At 36.5% G+C, this 17723-nt stretch overlaps 1 protein-coding gene across 6 annotated transcripts in view; it reads left to right on the forward strand.

Moving 5' to 3' along the window:
• Nucleotides 1-17723, forward strand: part of LOC145288790 (lysM and putative peptidoglycan-binding domain-containing protein 2-like) — a 155278-nt gene that overhangs the window by 42432 nt on the left and 95123 nt on the right. For 2 of the 6 annotated variants that reach the window (XR_013869300.1, XR_013869301.1), the window contains exon 1: nucleotides 14119-14477. The exons of 2 other annotated variants lie outside the window; for them this stretch is intronic. Coding sequence is in view for 2 of the 4 variants with exons in the window: in XM_080136358.1 (XP_079992484.1) it covers nucleotides 14169-14477 (309 nt within the window). In the remaining 2 variants the exon portion in view is untranslated. Of the gene's footprint in view, nucleotides 1-14118; nucleotides 14478-17723 lie in introns of those variants that run through there. 2 more of the 6 variants (XM_080136358.1, XM_080136357.1) reach the window with 2 other exon arrangements.

The raw sequence follows: 17723 nt of genomic DNA on the forward strand, positions 1-17723 counted from the left end.
AATACTAGAGGATGGTAAGATTAATCAGCTACTGGAAAATCGGAAATAAGAATGTAAGCAGACGACTTTTAAAAAATTGGAAGAAGAAAAAAAAAGATTTTAATCACGCCCTCTAGTTATTATTAGTGTAAGGGGGATAACTCTGTCAAATTGTCTAAACGTTAATGTTTATGCGCGCATGCGCAACCGGATGTCATAAACTGGAAAGTGGGTTACATCACTCGTTACAAGGTCATTTGAGTTTTATAATTATATAGATTTCATGGACGGCATTTTTTAAGGTAATCATTATTTATTTATTTATTTTTTTTTATTTTTGTGACACTGCATATGAAAAAAGGCATAATGTCCCCTGATATGCAATCAAATTTTAAAATAAAAATTTATTGATATGAATGAACAATTAAGAAAATGGCCATTCAGAATGAAATATTGATTTTGTATAACAAAACTATAGGTGACAAATTTATAGAAATAGACTGGCTTTATTTATTATATAGAAAGAAGATAAATATCAACCAAAACGAATCATGTCTGGTCTAGTCTATTTCAAGAAAACGGATGTGTGTGTGTAAAAATTTAACTGATAAACTGTTAAATTATTGGTCACATAACACTGAAATTAACAGGAAATACTAATCATGCACCAAGGACAGTTTATAATGAGTAAAATCTTTGTTTGGATGGATGAATATGTACAGAAATATCGGCAAGTTGAAATACAAAATGTTCATTTAAAATTGTCAACATATTTCTATTAGCTTGTGCATGTGTAAACTAATAGCTAAAAGTGGTTTAATTTTATAACTTTTTTATCTATCTTTTGGGTTAACTCAAACGGTAGCGAATGTAGCTGGAGACTAAATGGTTTGGTTTAGATTCTAGCTGATGGCACCCAAGTCATTTTATATATATATATAACTACTTCATTTATTCACATAAATTTAATATATGAAAGTATAGATTTATGCGTAAACTTGAAGTATTTACTTCAAAAGTGCTCAATACATAGGTAGAGCTAGTTAGTAATTTATAAAATATATATGGCTGATAGGAAGGGGCGCGGTGGATACTAGAAAGCTGATTGGCCAACTAGAAATCCTCAACATATATAAAAACAAGAAGCAACCACAGAATTCGCGCATAAGCCTGACGAATCCTATAGTTGGATGAAACGCAGAATATTCAGTGTAGCTTAATCGCCATATATATTTTATATATATATATATATACATATAACTGGTACTATAGTGAATTCGAGAAAGCAAGTTGATGCAGTGATTGCAGGTGATTTAATGACTTACTGACTAGTTTTCTAACAAATGATAAAAAAATTTTTTTAATTTTTTTATTTATTTAAAAAAAATTTTTTTTTAGTTTTAAAGATTAAAAACTTCCAAGGCTATATATATATATATATATATATATATATATATATATATATATATATATATATATATATACACACATAGTTTTTCGGTGGGAAGATATCCAAAAATTAAAAATAATTGAATTTCAACAAGGGTCGTTGATAGTGCTCAATTATAATAGAGCAAGTTAGATTTAAAAAATTTTTTTCTTTTATGTAAATACAGTCATATCTTGCTACGATGTGCAGACCGTTTCAATCATATTGGATATCATCAGGCAAGAAAAAGTAAGGTACAAAAACTGAAAAGGTTTAACACCTTTTCAAATTTTGAGAAGAGAAAATTCGCCACGAGTGGCGATGGGCGAAATTAAAGTTTTTATGAGTTTATGTTAATTCTGAAGATTGTTTACTTAAGCTAGTATTACTCTGTCTACTCTGTAAATACCAGTGGATAAGATATGTGACAATAAAAAAATTTATTTTTGCATTATGGTCTGTGATTAAGACCAAAATAATCAGTAATATAAAAATACATGTAGTAAATGTTTTTGTTTGGCTTTTTCATTCTGTACATGCAGTTAAAAAAGAAAAATTTCATATCAAAAGAATTCAGCTTGTACAGTTTTTTCCCCCTTTTTTTACTAAACAAACTTCTGTGTGAAAAATTTAAATTTTTACTATTTACATATAAGGATATTTAAAAACGGTTTAATGTCATTTCTTTTTATACTAATGAGTTACCACTTGCTAAGGCCAAAAGTCACTCAAGGATAAAAGGTTTAATGTGATTGTCAGTTGAATGATGAACAATACTGTAAGAGGATTGGAAATGATGGTTAGAAAGGACAGAATTTGATTAAGAGGACAGCGTGATTAAATATTTTTTATATTGAACTTAAAGATGAGCATTGTAGTCAGCAGAACAGCAGTCATATGGTATTGTGTTCCCCAAATGGGAAGTTCTTGGAAAGAAACACTTTTCAGGGAAATTCTGATTGGTTTTAGAAAGACAGGAATAAAAGAAAATTCTTTGCAATGGTGGTAGACGGACAAGTTTTTGTTGTGAATGTCTTAAAGTGGAAACCAGAGATTGTTGAGCACCTACCATGAAAATATTGATAGTCTAAAAATACTAGCAATGTGAGAAAAAGGTTATAGAGAAGAGAATAGATCACCATTCCCTCCCTCCACTAGATTGTGAAGCTAATTTTGTAGCTTATCAAGACAAGAAAGCGTGCTATGAGTGACATCTCTCCATATGTGGCAACAGTGCTCCATCTTAGGATGTATCCGACACTCATACAGGCACAACTATTTGGTTCTAATGCAAGCAAAACATTTTGTCATGATTACAGTACTGATCGATTTTGAACCACTTTCAAATCTAAATTGCTTGCATCGTCGGCATAATGTTAAAGGATTATATGTAGAAAGATTTATATTTTGATATCATTATCACTGCCAAACTATGAGCGCTGTGTAGATGTGAAATTTTTAGTCGTTGCTAATTAAATTTAAAGTTTCAAACATCCATCAGTTTTCATAAGATTTTAAAATTATTTTTTAATGCATTAAATCATCAGTATGGTCATGTGACACTCAAATTAATCTGTGCTGAAATCGTTTTTGGTTTCCAAAATCGTACTGCACCCTGTGTTATCAGGAAAACTATTGACTGTCAAACATTGAACTCCTCAATTTATTATCAAGATAACCTCTTCATTTCAAAGATATAAAGAAATTTATGGAAATGTCTGTTTGGTGTATTTTTGGTGAATCATAAAAAATAAAGTTGAATGAAAATAGACAGGTAAGGTGTGTTGGATCCGTTTTCTAGATTTTGATTAGGTGGATATCTATCCTAATTTTGACCATTTTTGTGCCTCTCCTTTTTTTTTTTAAGTGTTCACCACTGTTGTCTGAATAATTTTATGAAACATAAGTCAGTCTGCCTATATTAAACAAAATGCAAAGCTCTAGCAGTTTTATAATAGATTACTTGAGAGCAGTTTATGAAAACATCTTTTATCAAATTTTAATCTGCTGATCAACCAATCAACTGCCCCCCCCCCACAAATTTTAAAATGGGTATAATTTTTTTCAGTATATCCATGATTAAACTGTATTGAATAAATAAAAACGCTTCAATTCAGTCTTGAAAAACAATGACTACTCCCTGTAAGGCCGGTTGTGCATGTAATTGTGAGGCAAGGGTTGCACAATCTCCAACCACACCTCTCTTGAATCGGCACTGCTTGAGTCCAGTGGCAAGGAGAGGTTAGGGATGTCTGGAAACTGTGCTGAGATAAGCAGGGAGCATGCACAGCCCCTAGAATTCCCAAATGGTCACCCATTCTAATACTGACCAGACTCAACTTGCTTAACTTTAGTGACATAATGGTAACCAGGATGTCAACGTGATTATACCATATTCTTGAATAAATTACACCAAATTTTACTAATTGGCAAATGAAACCTTAGTAATTGTACAGCCAAATTCAAATTTCAGTGTTATTTATTTTTATCTATTATGATCATTTCTGCACTAATATTAAGAAAGGTATGAACTCACAATTTGGTCATGATGATAGCATTTACTCTAGATTGGTTGGGCCAACTCTTCCCAATAAGTTCACCACATCCCAAACACTGACATGATGATCCAAAGCTGTTTCTGTTATGAGTGCAAGCCATTCGCGATTTCAGCAATGAACATCATAAAGGTGAGGGCCCAGAATCAGTTCAGCATCTTGCTTTACCGTCCTGAGCCAGGTTTTGAATTGGCCACCACAACATTTCTTCCAACCTGGTGGTGGTGCTGGCTCAATGACTTCAAGGATGAAGTCACCTGGTTATCGTCAAAGAGCATGGCTGAACCAACAAAGGCATATGGTAAGTAGAGATTTTTGGAAGGGTGGATTTTGCAGAGAGTGCAAAATGTGCTGTTGGGAAAAATTGTTGCCAGTGGACACAGAGGATGTGGCATAGGCAGTGATAGTTGAATACCGCCAGTTTTTGTAGGTGACTTGGCCACATAGGCAAATATCACAGCCATAAAAACTGGTGCAAACAATGGTTTGGTAGATTCTGACTTTAGTGTTCAGCCTTATTATTTAAAAATAATTTATTTTTGAGACCAGAGCCACGATCAAAGTTGACAGAAGATGCTATGAGTATCGTTGATGTGGTTGAGGATGTCTTCCTTCCCTTGACCTGTTGTGGTGATGATGGAGCCAAGATATTTGAACTGATCGACCTTTTCAAGGGTTTTCGTGTTGAAAGCAACCGGTTGTTTTTCATTTGGAAGAAGACCTGCTATCAGTAACTTTGTCATTGGCATTGATCTTCATGCCAATCTTTGAAGTGCAAGATTGCATTTTGTCAATGGCTAATGCAATGTCAGCGAAACTTTTACCTAATATGGTGGTATTGTCAGCGTAATCAAGATCCAATATTTGTAGACCATGACTTATTGTTACACCATGAAAGTTGGCCAAGGTTTTTGATGTGATCCAGTTGATGGTGTAATTGAAGACACCAGAGCAATGCCTCACTCCTGACCACACACATCCAGAATTTTCTTCCACATCAGTTGTGGGTAAAATTGCAACTTGTATCCAAATAATCATATATAGTACATCATTTACACATTGTGTTTCAAGATTAAATAGTGCAAAAAAAAGGTTGATTTGCCATTAAATAGACAAACCCTTTGAACAGGGTGCAAAACAGTCGCTAATCTAATGGGTTCTACACTTTCCACCAAACTGCAACTCATTACATTGCTACATCTCTGAACTCATTTTATTAGTACTTCCATGGAATGTTTCAAAGAACTTGTATTTGCTAAATGAAAATATACGAACTCACCGGAGTAGTTAAATTCTACTCCTTCACTATAAAGATCTCTAGATGCTAGATTTTCTACTCTGGTAGTTTCTTTCCTTGAGTAAACATGCACAAGATGGTATGCTTGCAGTACATGTGAGTGATAAACTTGATGTAGGTGAGATATTCAATCACGGGAGATGCAGGTGAGATATTCAATCATAGGAGATGCAGGTGAGATATTCAATCACAGGAGATGCAGGATCACAGAAAAAATCAAAAAAGTCTGATTTTATGTTTGGCCTCTCATGATTTTATTTCTTTTTGAAGGAGAAGTGAGTGAACAGAAATGAATGTTGGGAGATAAAGATTGCAGACGTTGCTGGTCTTAATCTTTTCTATAAATACTACTATGGCATGTGTTTTTTAGAATTGTTTGATCTATTGCTTCCTTCCACCTTGTTGGTCTAATGGTTCCCTCAGTTTGCTCTTTGAATATCTCCTGCTAATACAGCTTCTTGTTTCAGTACATTTTTTTCCAAGAACTGTAAGGCTTGTGGATCTTTCTTCTTGCTGACTGTAATCCTGCTACCTTAAAGCCTTGCTAATTTCACACCAATAGGCATTTCCTGTTTTTTATGATAGTCATCTTTCATTTTTGTTAGTTCCTTACATCAAGTGGCTTTACGCTTTGTCTGGAATCATAAAATGTGTGTATACAGGTTCTTTTGCTCATTTCATGCCAATAGGCATCTCCTGCTTTTTATGATAGTTATCTTTCATTTTTTTTTATTTTTTTTTTTTATTACATTTTCACCCCAAACAAGGCAAATTGCCACTTTGGTGTAGGGGGCTACTATCAGGGGAAACAACTACTGGGGTACTATGTAGGGATTTGGGCAGCCAGGTGTCGGTTCACGTTACACTTGAACTTCTGCACGTCAGTACTGTTGGGGAAGCAGGGACCTGGAATGGAATTCCAGAGTCTTGCGGTTCTGGGGAAGAAACTATTGGAGTAAAAAGATCTTTTACATCTAGGGACCTCTACAGTGTGGGGGTGGGATCTAGTAGCCTGTCGGGTTTGTCGAGGGTGCTCGCGTCGTGGGGGCACAAGTGATTGCAGTTCGTCAGAGCATTCACCACTAAAATACTTGTAGAAAAGGCAGAGGGATGCAACATTTCGTCGATGGGACAGAGGCTGAAGCTTAGATGCCAGTTCAGGGCCTATCAGGTTTGCGACTCTCTTTTGAACCTTGTCAAGGAGCGAGAGACTAGTAGCAGATGCACCAGCCCAGATGTGGCAGCAATACTCCATACATGGGCGAATGGTGGCCTTATAGAGGTACAGGATACTTTCACGTGTTAGTAGTTTTCTAGCACGGTAGAGAGAGCCTACCTTTCTTGCAGCGGCCCTGGCAATGCCTTCAATGTAATTGTTCCAACTCATGTTTCCTGTGAACGTTAGGCCAAGGAGTTTGAAAGATGGACTCTCAGATAAAGAGTCGTTGGCCATTGCTATGGGTGGTAGAGAAGGTTTCTTGTAATTATTGAATGAAACTAGTTTAGTCTTGGCAGCATTGAACGCGACCAACCACTTTTGTCCCCATTCCACTACAGATTGGAGGTCTTCCTCTAGTGTTTCTGCCATTTCTTTAGAAATGTGTTCATTCGTCTTCCTGTCGTGTCTGCCATAGAGTGTAGTGTCATCAGCATATATACCCATCTCAGAGGCAATGTTGTCGGGGAGGTCATTTATGAATATCAGGAACAATAGAGGTCCAAGGATAGACCCCTGGGGCACTCCCGCATTTATATCATATTGTTTAGATGTGCGACCGTCGAGGACTACCTGGATTTTTCTCTTATCTAAGAAGGATTTAATTATGTTGAGTATTCTACCAGTGATACCGTATGATCTGATTTTACTGAGACCCTCATGCCATACCCTGTCCAAAGCCTTAGATATATCTAGAGCTACCGCTCTGCCTTCCCCCGCTTTGTCCAGTGAATGGTATATACGTTCAGAGATCACAGTGAGGATGTCTGCTGTGGAACGGGCTTGTCTAAATCCATATTGTTTGTCAGTCAGTAGTTTAGCATCTGTAAGATGATGGACTAGAGCATGGTTAATTATGGTCTCAAATATTTTGGCAAAAAGTGGGAGGAGGCTAATGGGGCGATAATTTGATGGGTCTGTCCTTTCGCCAGAATTCTTGAATACTGGTACAACAGAAGCAGTTTTCCAACAGCTCGGAAAGCAAGCTTCATTAAGACATTTGTTGTAGAGTTTGGAGAGAACTGGAGCTACTTCGGCTGAGCACTTTTTTAATAGCACAGCTGGGATAAGATCGGGTCCACATGCTTTTGAGGTGTCAAGGTTTTTTATGATAGCATGCACCTGAGCAGGGGTGGTTTTCAGATCGTCTAGTGTGGCGTCTGTCTGCATAGGAAAGTCAGGTAGGGGATGGTTGGAAGGGTCCAGTGTGGAGTTTGAGGCAAACCGACTGGCAAGCATGTTAGCCTTGTCGGTTGCTGAGGAGACAACCTCGTGATTGTTGGTTAGTGGGGGAATTGTTGATTGCCCATTATTTACTACACTGTTGTAGATTTTCCAGAAGTCTCGAGTTCCTAGTTTTTGTGCTTCGATGCGCTTTTTAGTGGTTTCCGTAAATTCTCTCTTAGCTGTCGCTATTTCTTTCTTAACGTTATTTCTAGCTTCTATATACTTCAGTCTGTTTGAACTGGACTTATGTCGGTTAAACCTACGGTATGCATGCTGCTTTTGAGTAATGGCAGTTGCACAAGTCGACGTAAACTATTGGGGAGAGTGGGGCTTACTATAAAATTTCCGCATGGGAACATGCGCTTCGATTGCAGTTTTGAACCAGTCAGTGGTCTCGTTTGCACATTGTTCAGCAGGGAGAGAGAAAATATTTTTCCATGGAGCATCTCTAATTAGTTCCCTGATGGCTTCCCAGTCAGCCTTATTATAATATCTCGTTGTTTTGAGCACTGGCTCTTCAATTTTGGGTCTAGAGTTTAGGGCAATTTCAACCATTATCACTGCATGATCAGCGTTCCCGAGTGGGCTGTGGGCCTTCGTTATGCAGTCATCGGGAACTGTGGTCAAAAACAGATCTAGAAGTGATGCGTGTTGTTCTTCCTGGTCAGGGAAACGGGTTGGAAACGTAACAATTTGTGATAGGGAGTGAGATATAGCGAAGCTATGGGTTGTGCTGCCCGCTGCATCTGTGTGAGTAGAGAATCCAAGCCAGTTTTTGTGGTGGACATTAAAGTCACCAAACACATGTATTTGTGCGCTAGTGTCGAGGGACAGTGCCGTGTCTATGCTGTCAGATACTTTGTTTATTATGGAGCAGTCCTGAGTCGAGGGAGAGCGGTAGAGAAAATAATAGTAGCTAATACTGTGTTGCACGTTTAGTCTAAAGCACATAAAGGCTTGATCATCTGTTTCTAGGTTTGTTTCTCTAGTCAAGGGAAGGGTATTACGAATGTAAACTCCAAGTCCGTGCATATGTCTGTCAGAGTCCTTACGGCAGAGTGGGAGATATCCAGGCATGTTAAAGTGGTTAGAGGGAATGGAGGAGTGTAGGTTAGTCTCACTTAGTGCTAAGATATCCGGGGTATTTGTTAAGAGAAATGCTTCAACATCAGCTAAGTTAGTTCTAAGCCCACGGATATTTGTGAATGAGAGCCTCAAGGGAGGAGGCAAGTTGAATTTGTTTGTCCCTAATCCTGGTTTAAGCTTATTTTTAGATTGTACTGTCGTCATATTTTTTTTAAGAGTTTCGGTAAGGGGGAGCTAAACAAGAGGTTATGCGGAGCTTCAGACATGCATCAGAAGTAGACCATCAGCTGACCTTTCTCCAATTAGGATTGTGGCCTCAGGAAAGCCCACCGGGGATGAGTGCAGGGTCCCTTTCCATGCGCGTCATGGCACTGCAAACAACCCGATATTATTCAACTGTTGATGGAGCAGCCGCTCTAAGCGCTACCAAAGAGTTAGGGCTCCTGTACTACCAGTCGGGAACAGCAGCCAGGAACTGTCAATCCGGTACCCTCAACCCTTTAGAAGAAGGTCAACCCAATCTAATCGCTCAGGCATATCTTATACTCAAGCACTCCCAAATGTTCAGTTTTAGGGGTGGGGCATGCTGGGAATGGGGAAGAACGGCGTTCATTGCCCTAGCCAGGAAACAAGATCTACCGCTGGGTGTTTCTGTCGAATCACTGAGATAGTGTCTCTGCGCTTGACTAATAGGCAAAGAAGGAGTATGGAAGCCGGGCGATAGACAGAGCCTATCTACTCCTTAAGCAATTTAGGTTTGCAAACCGGTGAATTTGTTTGAGTCACCAGCTCTAGGAAGGTTGTCATCCAAGACTGAAGAGGCTTCTCTCCCCTTTGGTTTAGTTTCAGAGTTTTCCTTCTCCTAGACGGATGATCTGGGAAGACCTACTGGGTCCGTCAGCCCTGAGAGGGTTTTCTCCGCGCCTAGGTTCTAATCCAGGTATTTCTGCGACCCCGCGTTGTTAGTGTTACTGGGTTAGTTTGTGGGGGATTATTTGTCTGGAATCATAAAATGTGTGTGTATACAGGTTCTTTTGAGTAGATTCTGGCTAGTCGTGAATGCAAGTGGATATCAAAGTGTTTTTTTTTTCTGGGTGGTCACGTGAGGATGACTGAGAAAAATGTCAGAAATTAAAGTTTTCAGTTATTCTAGCCTATGAGTAGTCTAGGGTCTCTATGCATCACAAAAGCAGTTTGGTTTTCTGGAGTTTAATAGTTGGATCTGTGCCTCTGAGAAAAATGGGCTCTATACTATAGGATTTGTTTTGCTTTTGTCGGGCAAGAGTCTTTCACCTGCAAGTCTGTTCAAAGACGACCATTGTTGAAACCTTTAAAAGAATAAAACATTGTTATTCATTTATCTTTAGAATTCACCATCAACATGCAGAAATTTAAATATAATATCGACAAACATTTTCGTGCTCAACTCTTTACCCAGGTTATTCCCTATAAATCTAGCTTCTACTACAGTAACCCCTCATGTTTTAATTGCCTGATTTAGGGTGAATAAAAGTTTTTAAAAAAACCTTCCCTAAAGAAAACCCACAATATTTTTGCCTTTATTGAACCTCTGCAAGATTCTACAAATTTGCCACCTTGGCAAAGCTGGGTACTTCCACTTGTATTCAGAATAATTTATAAACCTACCTGTGTGTGTGCGTGTGTGTGTGTGTGCGTGCGCGCGCTTGGCTAAAAGTGTAATTATGGTGTATCGAATAAGTAATTCTTTCAAATCCTATCATTTCTCTTTTTTTTTTTTTTTTTACACAGTGATCACCACTTATCAAGGCCCGGAAGCCACTCAGGGATAAGGGTTATTGCAAGTACATTACGTTAGTGTGGAGATTTGATGAAGTGTTTACTTAAGGGGGCGGTTCATTACGAATTTGTTAACATTGGACTTGAACAAATCCAAGTTGTACTCCGGTGGGAAGCAGGCGGACGGAACATATATATACTCTTATGGGTATTTACATGCTAATACTGCTGGGAAAAGTATGAACTCCCTATTCCTCCAACCATGGAAGAAATAGCAAGTTGCATTCAACATATAGAATGAATCATTTGCTATGTTGTTTCAGCATTTAAATAAGCCCCCAAAAAGTTGATATGCCTTAAAACTGATCAATCCTGCACTTATGCACACACACACATCTAATGCTGAAAAACGTTTTATGTAAGTTTTCACTTCATAGTTTTGTGCTTTATATATATATATATATATATATATATATTATAGATGTCCATGTTGTAGAAATTCCTTGTATAAATTATATCCCCATTTTTGCTTTTTGTCTCACGCCATCAGGTGCGGATGGTTTACTAATGACATGGGAAAAGCATGGCTTTGAGAAATCACGCCTCCAGGATTTTGTTTGTTCTTAGATGTATAGACATAGTGAACCTTTTTATATAGATAATTACTCATTTGTATACGATAATATGCACACACACACATAAGAAAACTAGTACATTTTTTTATTAACTCCATTTCACATAAAGTTGCTGGCCACTGGTAAACTAGAGGGCGTCATCAAAAGACAGAAAAACTTGTTTAAAAATAAAAATGGAGCGATAAGGAAAAACTGGTAAATGATATCTTGTTATTCATAAAACGTTCATTCATTCTAAAAACCTCAGCAAACAATGGATAACCCCTATTAAGGGTGTATGTGCAGGAAATCCATAGTTAAGCAAAGTTTGCACAATCACTAGCTTCTAACTAGCATTGTTTGAATCCAATGACAAGAAATTCATGACTACTTAAATCATTGCCGGAATAAACGGATAACGACTAATGTTATTTCAAACATTTCCTTCCCTAAGGCTATTGTACAACTGAGGCTCGAGTCCAGTTTACCAGACTATTTAATCCTTAATAGGAGGGAGGATATATGATTCATCTTTATTTATTTATTTATTTATTTTTTTACTGTTATTTAACTCTAAACAAGGCACAATAGTGCCATTTGGACATAGAGGGCTATTATTTGGGACCAAATTTACAGGGACACTATGTAGGGAGTTGAGTAGTGAGAGATCTGTTTACATTACACTTCTGCATAATTCCGAAGTCTATTACTTTGAGGAAAGAAACTATTAGAGTAGAAGGCTTTCCAGCATCTAGGGATCTCTCCAGTGTAGGGGTGGGATTTTGCTGCTTGTTGGATTAGTCAGATGTATTTACGTCGAAGGGGGGTACAAGTGTTACAAATTCATCAGAACACATTCCATTAAAACAGGCATAGGGATACATTTTGGCGCTAGGACAGAGATTGAAGTTTGGTAGATAGTGCTAGATTTATTAGGTTGGAGACTTTTTGGACCCTTTTCTAAGAGAGAGCTTTCAGATAGCGTATTATTAATCATGACAATCAGTGGTTGAGAAGGTTTCATGTAATTGTTAAAGGAAAGATTTAGTCCAGGCAGCATTGAATGTTACCATCTATTTACATCCCTATTCCACTATATACTGGAAGCCATTCTCTAAGGTTTCAGCTATTGTTCATTCGTTTTTCTCTCATGTTTGTTATAGAGCGTGGTATCATCAACAAATATACCTATCTCAATGACAATTTTATTGAGAAGGTCATTTATGAAAATCAGAAATAATAACAGTCCAAGAATCAGTACCTGTGGCACACCCGCGTTTATATTATTTTCACCTATGACCATCGAGGACAACCTGAATTTTTCTTTTGTCTTAGAAAGATTAGATTATCTTGAGTATTCATCCAATAATACCATATGATTTAATTTTTGTAAGACCTTCATGCCAAACCGTGTCAAAGGCCTTAGATATATCGAGGGTTACTGCCCTAGCCTCCCCAGCCTTATCCAGTGCATGCTATATACATCCAGAAATTAATTAGGATATCTGCAATAGAATGAACTTGCCTAAATATATACTGTCGGTCAGTTTTAGTATCTATGAGGTGATGGACTAATGCTTGATTGATTAAGGACTAAAATTTTGGCGAAGAGAGGAAGGAGGCTAATGGAGAGATAATTGAGTGGATCAGTACTTTCACTTTGAAAACTGATATCACAGAAGCAATTTTCCAGCAGTTAAGAAAGCAAGATTTGATAAGGCATTCATGTTAAGGAATGGGACATAGAAAAGCTATGTATGATGCTAAGTCTGTTACTGCTATTTTATGGTATCGCCAATAATCAATCGACATGAATTGTATCCTTAGAAAGCAAGCCTCTCTCACTGATTTTGTTGGTGCACAATGCCGAAAATGGACCTTGTTGTGAACTGACACATTCTTTGAATAATCTCGCCTGAAAATCAGCCATATCATGAAGATAATATACCTGTGGGCACACAAGATGGTCACATGGAAAAACATTCTGATTGAAAGAACGTGGGCTCTGGACACACCATTTCAGATTTGATGAACTTTGAGATACATTTGCTGAGATTATTTCTTTGGGAATCTCCGGCAATGCAAAAAAAAAAAAAAAGAAAAAAAAAGTTGCCATTTAGTACAAAAAATCTTGTACAAAACATGAAGAAAAATGTTCTATTAACTTTTATTACAAAAAACAATTTTAAAAACATCTTTGATTTTTCTTGCATTAAAAAATTAAAAGCTGGTTGAAAGTTATTCTTGACAAAAATAAAATACTATTACGGAGTTTTATTTCTTTCTGTTTTCCATTTATTTCTTATTGATTTATTTTAAATTTTATTACATATCCAATGAATTTTGCTCGTTTCTGTTACGGTGGCATTTGTAAGATTTGTTTTACCGATGCTCAGCATTATCCAGCTTTTTCCGTCAGGTTTCTGACAAACTCAAGTGAACGTTTAGATACGTCTGGTTCGCAAACTACACTAGTACTTTTTTTCTTTTTACAAAGGGATCACCACTTATCAAGGCCACTAAAGGATAAGGGTTAATAAGTGCAAGGTGGTCAGCAAGACAAAGTGAGAAAACTATTCTATATAGAAGCCAAAGTAGAAACCGTTATTTACCTTACCATAATTGGAAGAGCGTACACACGTGTGTGTGTGTGTGTGTGTGTGTGTACGCACACAGACATAAACATCAACTCGTACTTTGTCTCTTTTACCACACACACACACACACACACACACACACACACACACACACACAAATCTAGGTCAGTTAACAAAGGCTTGGTGACTTCTTTTTTTTTTTTTTTTTTTGCTCTTGTTAAATTTAATGCTGATACCTGTGACAAGGTAATACCTTTTTCTCACCCCCTTCCCTTACACATTCACTTCATTACTATGACTATTATTACTACTATTATTATGATTGTTGCTCCTCCTGCCACTACTACTACTACTACAAGTGAGATAAATAAAACTCTCGAGAAACTAAAACAGTCAACAGTTTAAAGTTGATGTGCACAGGTTACATACTGTCTGTTCACAGGACTGGGTATCTTGCATCTTGCAGGAGCAAGTGTACTAAACCTCGGTGGTTAACCCTCGCTTGGACATCTAGTTTGTGGATATCTCCCCCTCTGGATCCTATGCTTCCAATTGCTCATCAAATCACCATGATGGAATTAAGTTCCAGAATGTCTCCTCGGATTTCTCATTCAATAATAAATATGGATACAGACCCGAGCCAATGCCGGGAATTTTTTAAACACTATGTTTCGCCAAATGATAGCACTTTTGGTCTTGCATTAAAATATGGAATCACAGTAAGTATTGTAGCTTTGTTTCGTCCAATTGAAGTCAGTTATTATATAATCCCTAGTTGTGTGAACTTGTACTAGCAAATTTTTGTAATATTTTTGTACGAGATCTTTGAAAATTTACTTATAGTATTGTTTTTTTATTCCCAACATATAAGATATTTTTTGTCTTGCATTGAAATGTGGAATCACAGTAAATTTCACGACTTGATGTCTAATCCAATTGACTTTACTTATTATTAAGAAATCTCTGAAAGTTGACTGTAACTATTTGATGATTATAATAATTGATACCAATGGCTCTCGTCTAGGGGAGGCCCCATGTTTTGATAAGCTTCTGGGTTTGACCTTTACTCCTGATCTGAAATGGAATACATACATCAAGTCTGTGGCCAAGGTCGCTGGGAAAATGGTGGGATCCTTCTACCGCTCCAGAAGATATCTCACTAATGATGCAATTCTCTATCTATATAAAAGCCAAGTACGTCCAAGGATAGAGTACTGCTGCCACATCTGGGCAGGAGCTGCTAAAACAGCCTATCCTGCCTTGACAGAATACAAAATAGACTTCGTGGCTTGGTAGGTGATGCCCCATTTTTTTTCTTTTTTTTTTTTACACAGTGATCACCACTTATTAAGGCCCGGAAGCCACTCAGGGATAAGGGTTATTGCAAGTACATTACGTTAGTGTGGAGATTTGATGAAGTGTTTACTTAAGGGGGCGGTTCATTAGGAATTTGTTAACGTTGGACTTGAAGACATCCAAGTTGTAGTCCGGTAGGAAGCAGGCAGACTTCCCTGCAACCTCTCTCTCACAGAAGAGACGTTGTGAGCCTGTCTCTGTTTTATCATTATTTCCATGGCAAGTGCTCGTCTAAGCTCCATTCTCTGGTCCCCCCTCGCCAATCTTTCACGAAAAACACCCGACTAACTGAAACCACTGTCAATAATTTTCCCCACTCTTTATCTGTGCCTAAATCAAAACGTAGCTTCCATCAACAAAGCTTCTTTCTTAGAACAGCACGCCTGTGGAACTCTCTGCCGTTTGCCTGTCCCCCCCCCCCCGAATTCAACTTGGATGCCTTCAAGTCCAACACAAACAAATTCCTGATGAACCGCCTCTTTAAGTAATGACACCTTATCAAATCCCCAATACTATTACTACGATACTTTCCCATTGATTACTGTACACACAATAACCCTTATCCTCGAGTGGCTCCTGGGCCTTGATAAGTGGTGACCCCCATGTAAAAAAAAAAAAAAAATTTTTTTTAAATTATTCTTATAACATTTTATTGATACTTCAAAGGAAAGTGGCCAATGACTAATTTTACTTTTTCTTTGAAAAGCAGACAGTGTTTGGCTTTTGGGTTTGATAGCATGTCAACTTTTCTTGAGTTATTTTATGCTGAAACCGTATGTATGTAATTGGTTTCGAGATTGATTTTGTAGACATTTTTTTTTGTAAACAAACCACTTTTAAACAATAGATTCTATTTATCCCATAGATGAGTGCCTGGAAGGTACTACCACTGTCCGTTAGTGGGTCTGAGACTAATGTCAACTAAGAGGTAACTCCATTTCAAAGCTCTCAAATGAAGTTTTGTGTTTACTATGTAGAGAAATGTTATGGAACTATAATGGCACTAAAAATATGAAATCACACTAAACTACATAACTTGATGGTTAATTCAATTTGTTTCGTATTTTTTTTTTTTTTTTGTAAATATTTAAGTTTAGTATGAACAGACACTGCTGCTCAAGTCCCTACATAGTATTCCTGTTGAATTGGTCTCAACTAGTATCCCCTTAGGACCAAGTGCTACTGTGCCTTTTTGGGGTGAAATAACAGTAAAAATATCTATTTTTAATGATAATACAATTGCTATTAGTATTTATTTTTTACTTATTTATTGGTAAGCATCGATTTATATAAGGAAAAGATAAATTATAAAATCCGGTTCCTTACAGCTTTTTTTTTTTTTTTCTTTTTGCCTTAAAGTTATCAAACCAGACAACCTGTGTCTCAACGTTTCTACTTTACTGTTTAAAATTAAAACCTATTTGATTCTCAAATGATACAAAAAAAATATTTACCTTTCACAAATGTCCGATCTAAAAAAAATAAAACAAACGTCATGTACTTCTTGATTCTTGTCTACATGCCATTAAACCTCTTGTCTACATGCCATTAAACCTCTTGTCTACATGCCATTAAAACTGTTAGAATGTTTATCTTGTCGTCGTGCACACTTCGTCTTTATGTGAACAATTTAAGTGGTGGAAAGAAGGGCAAATGTTAAATTTAATGAAGTAAATCATTAAAAGAAAAAAAGATCTATTATAACATCACAGCGTATTCTGAAATCCTTTGATTATATTCCATACAAAATTTTTTGTTAATTGGAATATTTTTATTTATTTATATTTGTTTTTTGCTAATTTCGTTTTGTTAAAGTAATGGAGAGAAAGTTAGTAACCAATGTTAACAATTGTATATCAAACCATCCAATAGCAGATGTCTACTGGGCTCAGTCTCTTTTGTTGGTGCTGGAAACCATCTTGGATTCATAGTTAGATTATGTAGAGAACAGATGCAACTATATTTTTATATTGGATGTACACATCTGGCGTTGCCCGGGATGTGGTAATATTTTTTTTTTTTTAATTCTTTTTGTTTACACATTTTTGAAGTTATACTTAAAAAGAATATAAATTTTAATAAAATTTCATTTTTCATATATAATGTTACTAGTTATATATATATATATATATATATATATATATATATATATAAAGATTAAAGAAAAAAATGAAAAACTAAATGCTTATGTAAGGTAGATAACTTCTATTATAATATTCAGATCTTCCTTTAGTAAAAATGACTTCAATCAGTTATTGACATTTGCTGCAATAAAGGGAGATGGGTTCCCTGAATAATTGTATTTACAAAGAATTTTTTTTTTCTTTTTAATAACATGGACTACTAATATTAAAGAAAAGAAAATATCTACGAAGAATGAAATATTGATATTATTTTGGCCTAAAGTATTTAAAAAAAAAAAAAAAAAAAAAAAAAAAACTCACACTAACTTAATTTTATATATTAGACTAGCAAGTGGGAGGAAGGCACCCTGCTTTGCCCAGGCATAAGGTGCCATCAGCTAGAACCGAAATTGTAGCATTCAAAGCTGGTGACGTTACCACTGTACAAATGTGACACGCATATGAACCAATTAAAAATAAACAGAG

Source organism: Euprymna scolopes, chromosome 2 (genome assembly GCF_053919585.1).
Source record: "Euprymna scolopes isolate OS-2025 chromosome 2, ASM5391958v1, whole genome shotgun sequence".
Taxonomy (NCBI): Eukaryota; Metazoa; Mollusca; class Cephalopoda; order Sepiida; family Sepiolidae; genus Euprymna; species Euprymna scolopes.